This window comes from Protomyctophum parallelum, assembly GCF_964188405.1.
Source record: "Protomyctophum parallelum genome assembly, chromosome: 17".
NCBI lineage: Eukaryota > Metazoa > Chordata > Actinopteri > Myctophiformes > Myctophidae > Protomyctophum > Protomyctophum parallelum.
In genome coordinates this window covers 11,196,678-11,209,955 of record NC_139719.1, presented here as the reverse complement: position 1 = coordinate 11,209,955, position 13,278 = coordinate 11,196,678, and the positions used below count along the sequence as shown (strand labels likewise).

The window sequence follows — 13,278 nt, the reverse complement described above, 5'->3', positions numbered from 1 at the left end:
AATTGAAGTGGACTCGGTCCCAGACTCTTTTTTTTTTTTTTTTTTTCCTGGAAATAAAAACGTCTGGGTTTCCGAGGCTACTACAGTATGTCCAGTGGTGCTCAACCTTTTTCATGTCAAGGACCCCCAGAATTATCTGTATTTGGCCATGGACTCCCATCTGAAAATATGTAGTTCCAGGCACCCCCCAGAAGCAAAGATTTGAGTTAAAAACTTTCCTTGTGAAAGAAATTTGGCCACATTTTCACGATTATTCAAAAATAGCAGATCTACAAGCTTGTAGATCTGCTATTTTTGAGTGGTGCAACCACTCCAAGGAACAGCAATGTCCGTGTTCACCTATGTGTCCGCCTATGTATGTGGCCATGAGCACCAGTATGACTATTAGTACCAGTAGGGGCGCTGTTGTGCCAGAAACAGAGAGAGAGATAGTGCTGCACGTGCTGCACTGTTGCCTGCTAATGAGAGAGAGAGAGAGAGATATGGGGGGGGGGGGGGGGGGGAGTTGCACCACTCAGTTCACACGGGTGTGATTTTCAATGGTGCTTAAAACACCAAAAGGGGTTCCCGCCCAGAATGGGTTAAGTATCTTGCCTAGGGACCCTTCGACACCGCCACCGGTGACCTTCCGATTCCCGCGTGGCCTCTCTCCGCCGGCTCCATCCCTACAGAGCTATTATCAGCTGCATCGCATTAAGTTAATTAAGTGGCCTGACGAGGGCCGGGGCCAAACACACACAACCACATTGCATGCCACGGTCCAGAGGATCCGACGGCAGGCGTGGCGATGAATATTTCATCGTTTGATACTCATTAGGACACACAGCGCACGTGCATGAATGAATGAAATGCAAAGCATCCGGGTTTTTGCATCGTCGACTGTAATACCGTGATGTGTGTGATGTTGATGTGTGACAGATTATGGGTAATTACCGCATACCATCACAGCCTGGGGGCAAGAGCCGCCGCTGCCCTGAGTGATTGTGTGTGTGTGTGTGTGTGTGTGTGTGTGTGTGTGTGTGTGCACTCTTACATTCCAATTGCTTGTCAGGGTGGGGGAATCCCCAGTTCAAACAATATGATTCTTTTGACGGGTCAAAAGGGGCCTGAAAAGGTCTCAACCTTTTGTACTGTACACCACCGGTGTACTGTATATAGACCAGTGTTTCCCAAACAGTCGGTCGAGACCCATGCTGTGCGTGCGAGTGTTGTGTGTCATTCTCAAAATGAAAAAAAAAATGTAATAGCCGAACTACAAGCTCAAAGCGCGTCGTGCTGCGACACGTTGTGAGCTTGTAGATCGGCTATCTTCTGCATGGAACCAATTGTAAAATGACTTATGCTGGATCCTCTTGTCCACTAGTCCCTTCTTAACATTTTAGTCTAGCTTTTATTTGTTGACGAAATTGTCAGTATATGCAGTCTTAGTTTTAGTCACCATAGCTTAGTTTTCATTTAGTTTCCGTTTAGTTTTCGTCAGTGAAAAAAGCATCTGAAAAACCCATGTTTCTATGTCAGTAGCCTGGGGTTCAGCTATGCTTCCTAATGGCATAGGCATCTCCCGGCAGGATCCGCATCGACGAACATTTTTTCGTCTTAGTTTTAGTCAACGAAATCAACACTAGCAGCGTTCACGTGCTAATGAAAGGCTAACACACACTGCGACCTGGTTGAGGAAAAGAGGTTTGCACATCACATCAGCCATGCTTTTCAGTAGAATACTAGACCCAAACAGCATACAAAAAGTAGGCATTGAAAAAGAAAATCCCCAAAAAGTTATAGCACGTCTAAAATTTCAAATAAATGAAAGTACTCACATTCTTCACTTTTTTTTTTCCCACACACCAACAAAATGAACATGTTCCTGTCTGGCTTCAGACTCCATTACAAGGCCGTGATGTCTCCATCTGCCTCTGTCGTGTCTATGATGAGTCAGCTTTTGATGGCGACGCAACGCTGTCTCTAGTCAGAGACCACATTGTCATATGCATTATACAGTCATTATGATAATGACGATGTCACGCGCCAGTGCCCTATGAGTCAGACACATCATTTTACTTTCCAATGATGATGGCTTGCATGTCAGCGCTATAGGGAAACGCATGACTTAATTTCTATGTTGTATAATACGTACACACATGCAAATAAGGAGATTCTCACTTTGTGTCTCGCCCTATTGTTTACAATGGAGAGTATGTGTGTGACATCTCATCATCATACCTGGAAGTTATGCGGGAACGCATAATGCGGGAACTATAGTGGCAAAAAACAACTTTTTGGCCTCAACAGCCCCTACATCCAAACAGAAAAGTCATATTTGATTGCATTAAATGACTTTAAACAACATAAAATTCACTTTTGCCAATCGATTTGCCACTCGATCTGTCATTCACTTTATGCATGCGCATACCATCTATTGGGCGAGTGACGAGTGTGTAATTTTTATAAATCTTTCAGCATTACCCTAAACCTCCAGGTGACAGTAATGTGACAATTTAAGGACTTTTAATAGCCAATAGGCCTAGGGGGAAAAAGAGCATAACAGGGGAAGCATAACATTTAACCAACAAACTAATACTATAAAAACTGGTCAAACATTGGCCAAAATTGTCAAATAAGAAAGAGGAACAAAATTGTGAAAATAGCTGATCAACAACCTCCAGCTATTTCCACAATATTTATCTGTGGAACCAAGTCAAACTAAATGTATACTTCCTCAACTCCTAGATAACCTTTCTTGTGACCACCGCGCTCTGACTCATGGTGCGTTACCCGTTCAAACGACTATGCGTTTCAGTTTGTATTCTTGCATGATGGAATGACAGACGTTTCAGCTATCCAGCCTTCACCAGTGTTCCTCAACTCCTACAATTCCATGTGCTTATCTGGGTGGGTGGGGGGGGGGGCGTTTACCCGTCTTTTACCCGTCAACAACTGCCCTTTCCAGACCACGAATGCAGGATTTACTATGGAGAAAGAAATAAGGTATACACCTGCACACTGTGTATCTGCTCGGCACAAGAGTATTGTCTTATTTAATGAAGCAACGTTTCGGGCATGCCTGAGGAAGGTCCCTAGTGACCTTCACTAGGGACCTAGGGACCTTCCTCAGGCATGCCTGAGGAAGGTCCCTAGTGACCGAAACGTTGCTTCATTAAATAAGACAATACTCTTGTGCCGAGCAGATGCACAGTGTGCCTTATTGCTTTCATTGATGTCCACTGGCCTAGTGGCCTATGCACCTGTGCATACGCCTGATTGCTAGGTGTGCGATAGTTTTCTCCTACAGGATTTACTATGGTGAAAGAAATGCACATGCCCCTCCTTTCCTTTCCTTTCCATACCCACAGTCTGCATTCAGGATAATTCAGGATAATGTCGTACACCGCATCTCTACTAGCTAAAGATTGCTGGGTTCAGAATCAGGATCATTTTATTTGTCATTTTCCTATGTACTTGCATACAAAAGAACATGAAATATCGTTTCCCCTCAGTTATTGGCAGTGCAAAATAAAACATAGAGCCTATTTAAAAACACAAACTTAAAACTAAAACCAAACATGGACAAACATTTAAAAAGAGCCCCAGTATGTATGAGGACGTGCAATTCATATGGAAAAGTTAACAGTTACCAACACCACGCACAACCTATAAATAAATAAAGTGGCATGGTGCTGTCCTTAAAAACAAAACGTTACCAGCACTGTTTTTTAAAGTGCTGTTGTGCATCCAAAGTGCTCCCAAAGCGTCGCGCTGCGACGCGTTGGGAGCTTGAGAGCTCGATATTTTTGTCCAAAAGTGCCCTCTTACGGGATTTGTGTCTCTCTAACACTCTCTGCATGTCCCTGGTGGTCCCCACTTCAAATATGACTATTTTTGGTGGGTCGCGGCTTGAAAAGGTTGTGAACCATGTTCTAAATTAAATGAATGGCATATGGACTGCATATAAGTATAGTATCTTCAGGCAACACACTACACAATACTTGAGAAGTATACTGTGTAGTGTGCGCTGCACGCTATGCCAAGATGGCAGCTCACAGGTGATGTCAGTGGCCATGATTTAATGCCACTGCTGCTAGACTATTACTGTAACGATTACTGTCCGTGTCCTGACGCAGGCCATGTGTCTTTGTGTCAAGCAGATATATTACACTGGGCTCACGGGACTTTTTAATAATTCAAGCACCAATACTGTATTCTAATTCTGGATTCCACACTTGTTCTGTCCCCTCTCTCTCTCTCTCTCTCTCTCTCTCTCTCTCTCTCTCTCTCTCTCTCTCTCTCTCTCTCCCATCCCCCCCTCGCTGCCCTGCTGATAGCCCAACTGTTCTCATCATTCTTCCATGCCTCCTTCCCTCACTACACGAGGATAAGGGGATCTGTCCTCTCCCCCATTCAGTTCCCTTTCCTGTAACCTTTTTTTTTCTGCATAGTGCAGACTATAGTTGTCAGTGGCTATTTTATAGGGGGGGCAGGGGCATTTGATTGGCTAGTCCAGTTATGATTGATTGATTAACCCATTCTGACCTGAGATCAGATTCTAAAAATCTCTTCTACATCCTGACAGTTTTCTGAAAAAGCCATGTTTCTATGTCAGTCGTTCTTCGGTTTTTCAAAAATAGCAGACCTAAAAGCTCGTAGATCTGCTATTTTTCAATAGCTAAAGCATAACATAATGCTAACACCAAAAGGGGCTACTGCCAAAAATGGGTTAATACGGGAAAAAATACATTATATATATTTATTATTTATATGTATTTCATTCGATTAATCTACCGTAGATGTGTACTGAGTTCTCATAGGCTATTTGTCATTTGCGTGCGAGTGTCATTACTGTGCATAGATTAGATTGTGTATGAAATGAAAGCCTGCCAGGTATACTTATAACGAGTCGTTAATTAGTCACGGACGGCGCTCTCTCTCCCTTTGATCTCTGCTCTGCCCTGCAGGAGTTAAACAGCATAGTTTATTTCAACGAGCGTAGCTTATTTATTTTCCTCTGAAAATCGATTCAAACGACGTACAATAAAAAGCAATGCCAGCTCAGTGGCCTTGTGGTGTCATGAGTCTCCGCCCTGAGACTGGAAGGTCGGGAGTTTGAACCCCGGCCGGGTCATACCAATTAAAGACTATATGGAAAATGGGACCCAGTGCCTCCCTGCTTGACACTCATAGCATCAAGGGTTGGATTGGGGGTAAGACCCTGCGACAGTGCGACATACTGGACATGTCCAGGGGGTGCACTTGTACATCAAGCTGCCTCACGCTACAGAAACAGGAGATAGGCTCCTGCCCCTATGGGCCTCACGCTACAGAAACAGGAGATAGGCTCCTGCCCATATATGGGCCTCAGGGCCCTCATGGCTCAGCGACGCTTACTTGTTTATTTTCCTCCGAAAATCGATCAAACTGCAATAAAAAGGACAGTCTATCTATCAGCATGACATGTGCATATTACCTAGAGCAAACTGTGGCACTTACATGAAATGTTACATCAGTTACATTGTGTCTTTTGCCGGGGGGGGGGGGGGGGGGGGGATGTTATGTCACGTGATGCCATCTGATATATAAATATTCATTCAATCTGTATGTATGTACATCAATTTGCATGTTTCACTTTCAATCAATCTGTTTATCTGTATCAGAAATGACTTTGGACAGATGGAAAAAACTGATAGTGCTGACTGCTGACATGACATAATAATAATAATAATAAACTTTATTTGTATAGCACTTTTCATACATAAATGCAGCTCAAAGTGCTTCACAGGGCAGGACACAAAAATAAAATACAATAAAACACAAGTAGTTAAAATGAAAGAACAATAGCAGAGAACAGAACCGAATATAAGAACATAAAATAAATAAAAACACATAAAAAAATAAAAATAAAACTCAACTAAAAGCAAGGGTGAAGAGGTGAGTCTTGAGTTGAGATTTAAAAATGTCTACAGAGGGTGCGTGTCTGAGCTCGAATGGAAGTTTATTCCAGGCTGTTGGGCCGTAGAAGCAAAAAGCTGCCTCACCATACTTTTTTGTGCACATTCTTTTAGGCACTTCAAGTAGGCCAGCATTGGAGGACCTGAGGGGGCGGCTAGGGACATATCTAGGTAGGCAGTCACGGAGGTACGGAGGTGCGAGACCATTGAGAGCTTTATAGACAAGTAACAGAATTTTAAAGTCAATCCTAAAAACAACCGGAAGCCAGTGCAGTGATGCCAAAACTGGAGTAATATGTTCTCTCATCTTAGTTCTAGTTAAAACTCTAGCTGCTGCATTTTGGACAAGTTGTAATCTGTCAGTCGTTTTCTTAGGGAGTCCTAATCCCATCGTGTTTCATTAGCGCGACGGAACGTGACAAAATAGTCTACAGCTGAGCTTGTTGTGCTGATGACAGGCAGTGCGCCATGAACACAGTAACACACACACACGTTGAAACCAGGTGGTAAAGATAACAAGGAGTGGACAGTGATCTCACTGTTATGCAACACGGAAGTAGTATGGACTTGAAGCTGTTTATAAACCAGTCAGTCAGTGACATCACTGACGAATCCTTGGTGTTTACTCTTCCTGCGACCGATAGCCCCTGAAACCAGGCTTTCACCATCGTCTCGTCTTCTTCCCCCTTCATGGGCCCCTTGGGGGCACTGTCCCCTTCATGGGCCCCTAGGGGGCGTAGGGCCCCTTGGGGGGCCTCCGGCGATATTTGCACCGGCGATATTTCCGTCCACTGTCTTTTGCTTACTTTGAAACTGTCTACTAGTTTAATTGTTTTATTGGCTTATTTAGGCTACTTTGCAGAACTGTGCCGTTTTTATTTGGTGTTAATTTGTTTATGGGGTGATGTACAGTACATGTATTTGCACTGCGTTAGCCATACTGGTGATTACAGTAGATTTGTCTCGTCTCGACAGTTGTATTAGTGTATACTATATTTTATATTTGTTGTTCATTTTGATGCTGCCTTCTCACTTTTGTATTGTTGTATGCAACAGTTTCTTACTCTGTTTCTCTAACTCTACTGTGCTGCCTCGGGTGGGATCATTAACCCATTGAAACCAGGAAAGCAGCCGTTTAATTTTAGATTTAACTAGTATACAGTATTCGTTGCTGTCGGGAGGAAACCTCATAACTCCATTTCTGAGGTTTTAGATTTTGTTGGCATAAATCAGTGCTATTGAACAACGTTTATGTCTGTGTGTTGTTTCGCAAATATTTAACCAATGTAAAGTAGTAAAAAGTGCTTGGGACAAAACCTCTTAACTCCATTGGACCCTCAACATGTCTACTAAAGTCCACGACCTCTCCACGTCTCATGGAAGTAATTGACAATATATAAAGTTACCACACCAACTTTGATGAGGCTGTATTGCTTTGTTTTAAAAAATATAGGGTTTTCTTAATTTCCTGAAGAAAATACATTTTTCATTTCCTGAAAAATGAACATTTTGGAGTGAGGTTTCCTCCCAACAGCAGAGATAATACTATAGACTGTAGCAAGAAAACAAATCTATCTATCTATCTATCTATCTATCTATCTATCTATCTATCTATCTATCTATCTATCTATCTATCTATCTATCTATCTATCTATCTATCTATCTATCTATCTATCTATCTACCTACCTACCTACCTACCTACCTACCTACCTACCTACCTACCTACCTACCTACCTATCTACCTACCTACCTACCTACCTATCTACCTACCTACCTACCACCCTACCTACCCTACCTACCCTACCTACCCTACCTATCTACCTACCTACCTACCACCCTACCTACCCTACCTACCCTACCTACCTACCTACCTACCTATCTATCTATCTACCTACCTACCTACCTACCTACCTACCTACCTACCACCCTACCTACCCTACCTACCCTACCTACCTACCTACCTACCTACCTACCTACCTACCTACCTACCTACCTACCTACCTACCTACCTACCTATCTATCTATCTATCTATCTATCTATCTATCTATCTATCTATCTATCTATCTATCTATCTATCTATCTATCTATCTATCTATCTATCTACCTACCTACCTACCTACCTACCTACCTACCTACCTACCTACCTACCTACCTACCTACCTACCTACCTACCTACCTACCTACCCTACCCTACCCTACCCTACCCTACCCTACCCTACCTACCTACCTACCTACCTACCTACCTACCTACCTACCTACCTACCTACCTACCTACCTACCTACCTACCTACCTACCTACCTACCTACCTACCTACCTACCTACCTACCTACCTACCTCCCTCCCTCCCTCCCTCCCTCCCTCCCTCCCTCCCTCCCTACCTACCTACCTACCTACCCTCCTACCCACCTACCTACCTACCTACCTACCTACCTACCTACCCACCCACCCACCCACCCTACCTACCTACCTACCTACCTATCTACCCTACCTATCTACCCTACCTACCTACCCTACCTACCTACGGACCCCCACCATGCAGGTTGTGAGCTGTATGCGTTCTGTGGCGCTCTGACTGGCATCTGCAGCATGATGACCCTGATGGTGATCGCCGTGGACCGCTACGTGGTCATCACGCGGCCCCTGGCCTCGCTGGGCGTCCTGTCCCGCAGGAAGGCCCTGGTCATCCTGGCGGCCGCCTGGGTCTACTCCATGGGCTGGAGCCTGCCGCCCTTCTTCGGCTGGAGTGAGTACAGTATATATATATACAGTACGCCGTGTGCATGTGCGTCAAGTCGTTGTTTTCGTCGACTACAACTTAAGACGAAAAATGTCTTAGTGGTTGACTACCTTTTTCGGGTGCAGTACTTAGTTTAGACAGTTTTTTGGTTTAGACTAGTCATTGGTTAGACCAGTCATTAGTCCTACAACTACAACCTATCTCAAACCCTCACCCTAAACCTAACCTCCCACACGGGGCAGCACACCTAAACCTAACCTTAACCCATGTCTAACCAATGACTAGTCTAAACTAAGTATGCACCCCCCTTTTTCCACTGACGAAAACTAAATGGAAACTACCGTAAACGAAAACTAAGCTATGATGACTAAAACTATAAGACTAAATATATTGACGTACGTACATGCACAACTGTCTGTAGCACAGACTACTACGAGCACAGAGCAGTAAAAAACGTCTCACCTAGTGTAGAAGCAGACGTCTTTTTTGCGTCATAATTATATGTCGACAACTATATGGTCCACAATCTTCTCAGGTGACAGAATGTCATTGTTTAAAGCAGCCAATTTCAAATTCCTCCACTCACTTCCACTTGCGTCGCAAGTCATTATTATAAAATAAAATAATGTATTATGTCTGTGAATCATCAGGCCATGAATGATTATTCATGAATGAATAATATAACTTCCAAAAGTTCCAAACTCACGGAGGATTACAACAAGCAACAAGATAACCACAACATAAGAATGAAGTAATGGATTCCCGAAAATCTGTCAGTGAGACAGACATGACAATTTACAATTTACAATTTAGGCATTTAGCAGACGCTCTTAATCCAGAGCGACTTACATTTAAGCAAGAACAAAAGCATGGGAATACATCACATAAAAGCATTTATCAATATCATGAAACATGCGTAAGCTAAGAAAGTAACAGTGGAATATCTATATAATGAAACTATACATACACTATACATATAAACTATACATATTTACTACTATGCTATACATATGTACTATGGCGTGCTATAACTATATACAATACAATTATAGTGCACATTAATATGCTATTAATTTATTGCAAAACAAAACATAATATAATTTGGATTTATTTCTCACAAGTAAGTTTTATTTCATTGGCATGCAAGAAATATTTGATTTAACAAGCGAGTTTACAGGAAAAAACGGAAGTCCAAAGCCGCTTATAATAAGCAGACTTGGCAACACTGCCGGATGACCCGTTAACGCATTAATAATGTCTTGAATAAATTGCTGTGTAAAAAACCAAACAGCTACTAATGCGATCATCGCATGTTGATGTTCTGGTGCGTGCAAATGTACTCTTGACAATCCCCCCGATACCGCAACCAGGATCCGAGAGCACTTTCATCTGCCTAAGCAGATCTGAAGGGTGCTTTTTTTCCTTTTTCACGTCAAAGCAAATTATTTCCGTAACTATGGGTGAGATCATACGTGAATTTAACCCCCCCCCCCCCCTTCGGGAGGATAGGCCCGGAGATCATTTAAAATCTAGTCATGTAGTGTTTAGAAAACATAAGGAAAATAGGTTATGATTTTTATTGCAAACCTCCCCCACTCAAATGTCTCCCACTCACTCTGTGTTTACCTTTGTGCATGCAGGTCAAATGGATGGCGATGCATAGGTTGCAACTAACACCACACATGCATGCGGCGATAAATGTCCCTATACTGTATCCAATCAGGGCCGGGGGATACAGTCCATTAACCACATTGTCTAATGATGCCATTGGTGTAAAGTAGCTAAGTACATTGATTGGTTGATTGATTGATTTGATTGATTGAAATATTTATTAACAGTTTGCAGAATTACAGTACATTTCAAGCATGTACTGTTGCTTGAGATAGAAACTAGTCTAAAATGTTAGGAAGGGACTCCAGTATAAGTCATTTTACACTTGGTTGCACGCTGAAAATAGCAGATCTACAAGCTCGCGACGCGTTGTGAGTTGGTGGGTCAGCAGTGATTGGCCAAGTCACTGCCCCTCTCCTCCAGGCTTCCAGCTATAGACAAGTCCACGGAACGCAATGCTAGTGAACGGGCGTTTTGTTTGGACTACACTACAACATGCTGGTGAATAGCTACTGTACCCCGCTGTGCCATCTGGCCAGTTCTGGCATCACAACGGGGGCAACGCTCTAGTTTACACAAATTGGCAATAGTTTTACTCTTATGACCCACTATACATCTCAGAGAAAAATAGTGTCCTTTTGCTCCACAAAACTGTATAGTTACTTTGTAGATGTTGTTCATTATTACAAAACAGTCACAGACCACCATTCTGACCTGAGATCAGATTCATACGAGGTTTCCACTGGACACACACTGGTCTGATTAACCCATTCTGACCTGAGATCAGATTTAAAAAAATGTCAGTCGTTCTTCGATTTTTCTAAAATAGCAGACCTACAAGCTCGTAGCGCGCCACTCGGTGGCGCGCTATGAGCTTGTAGATCTGCTATTTTTCAATAGCTAAAGCATAACATGATGCCAACACCAAAATGGGTGCCCGGTCAGAATGGGTTAAGGCTGTGTATAAATTCTGGCCATTTGAAAATGGCAAGATCTATACTGTACAAGTTTTTTCATCCATATTTAGAAAATTCCTCTAATCTGGTGTACAGGTGATGACATGCACATTACATGCATAATAGAATTACAAATTCTTTCTTTCTTTATAATGGGAGAATTGGCACTCAGAGCCTAAACTGGTGACCACCAGGTGGCGCTGAACGGCGATGCAGACTATGGGCTCCATTTTCGTCACCGCTAAAGCCCTTATCACTAAACTTCTTAGCCTTTTCTTTTTTACTATTTTGCATCAAACATTTTTGAATAGTTAAAATGGCCAGTCTACAAGCTCACAACGTGTCAATGTAGATTGGCTAGTTGAACTATATAATTTAAATGGTAAAAAGAGGCAAAGAAGTTTAGGGATAAGGCCCAAGGGTTTTAGCGGTGAGGAAAATGGAGCCCTAAGTGTCTGAATATTGATCTTCCTCGGGTTGAGGTGTGGAGAGGTTTTTAACACCACAAGGTCCATAAAGCTATAGCCTCGGACGGGCGCCTGTTAACACTTAGATAAGAGGGAAGGAAAAATAACACCTTGTGTCGAAACGTGAACCAACCAAATAGACGCATGTTTATCTTCACATCTTTAAATGCATTGTGTGCAAATTGAATGTTGGCCGACATCGTGGCCGTTTGGGTTGTATAGTTACCCCACTCCCTGTGCTGTATATTTCCTGTATTAACCTCTTAAACGCTGTGTATGAATTACTTGCTTACAGTGGTGTGCACAGACATTTAGAGGGGCAGGTGCTCTAGCACCTCCTAGTGTCTTATCTATGCACGCCGCTGCTTACTTACAGAGTCCTCCTGGGTTCAGTCACTACTGGCAGAATGTTTGCTCGCACGTTATTTTGAAAATGCTTACAACTAACAATTTGTTTAGTCATATTTGAATACATTTTAATTTAGTTTTAGTCATGTGAAACGTTTTAGTCTAATTTTAGTTGATTCATGTATATCATAAGATTTTTGTCAACTAAATCTACAGTTGATTTTGTCGAACGGAAATGTACTTACGCCTTAATGGCGTCGTAATGCCTGATCTCACACTTGGTTGACCGCCGAGAATAGCCGATCTACAAGCTCACAACGTGTCGCATGCAGAGTGTTGTGAGCTTGTGGAACTTTTCATAGAACAACCAATCATAAAATGACTTAAATTCTATTGGATCTCTTCTCCACTAGTCCATCCCTAACATTTTAGTAAAAAAAAATGATATGTTAAAAAAAAAATACATTTGTTATTATTATTTAGTTTTTATTTAGTTTTCATCAGTGATATTCATCAGTGATATTCATCAATGATACTGTTACTCAAAATAGGGATATTGCGGTTTACACAAAACTTTGGTCGGACGCGGAAAAAATTGGCTTGTGATTGGTTGTCAGTGGGGTAGGGAGCACTCTGATTGGTTGTCAGTGGGGTAGGGAGCGCTCTGATTGGTTGTCAGTGGGGTGTAGGGAGCGCTCTGCTGTGTTCATATTGACTGCACGTCAAGTAGGGGAGAGCCGCCACGATTGTAACGCTTCATGGTGTCATATATATGATTGCTTGAACCCAGGTACAGACAGGAGACAGACAAGACGGAGTTGCAGTTTTAGAATATAGATTTATTTATAATTATCCTTCTGACATGAGGAGCAGAGCAGAGGCAGGTGAGGCAGGCAACTTGGCAGGCGTCCGGATCCAGGAGTGGTACAAGGTCACTGTGAAAACAGGAGGGTAGATGTAAGTAACAGAATAGCACACCGAGGTGGAAAGATGCTGCTAGCCCGGGTGGTGGAACAAGACTGACTATGGTCCAACAGAGACGGATGATCTGGCAGGGCATGAAGGGTTGAACCAGGCTTTATAGTAGTGCTGATTGGTTGTGGTTGCCTCCGCCTCCTCTCCTGCACCTCTGTCTCCACTCCTATAATAGAGGATAGATTTAGAAAGAAGGGGAGGAAGACCGGGTAGGTGTGGCAGACGTGACACATGGTTGTAAC

General features: G+C 42.8%; 1 protein-coding gene across 1 annotated transcript in view; it reads left to right on the top strand.

Annotated features, from left to right (window-relative positions):
- The window catches only part of opn4b (opsin 4b), a 93,103-nt gene that overhangs the window by 44,733 nt on the left and 35,092 nt on the right, over positions 1-13,278 (top strand). Inside the window, exon 4 of the mRNA XM_083788254.1 lies at positions 8,482-8,685. Coding sequence (XP_083644380.1) covers positions 8,482-8,685 — 204 coding nt within the window. The remainder of the gene's footprint in view (positions 1-8,481; positions 8,686-13,278) is intronic.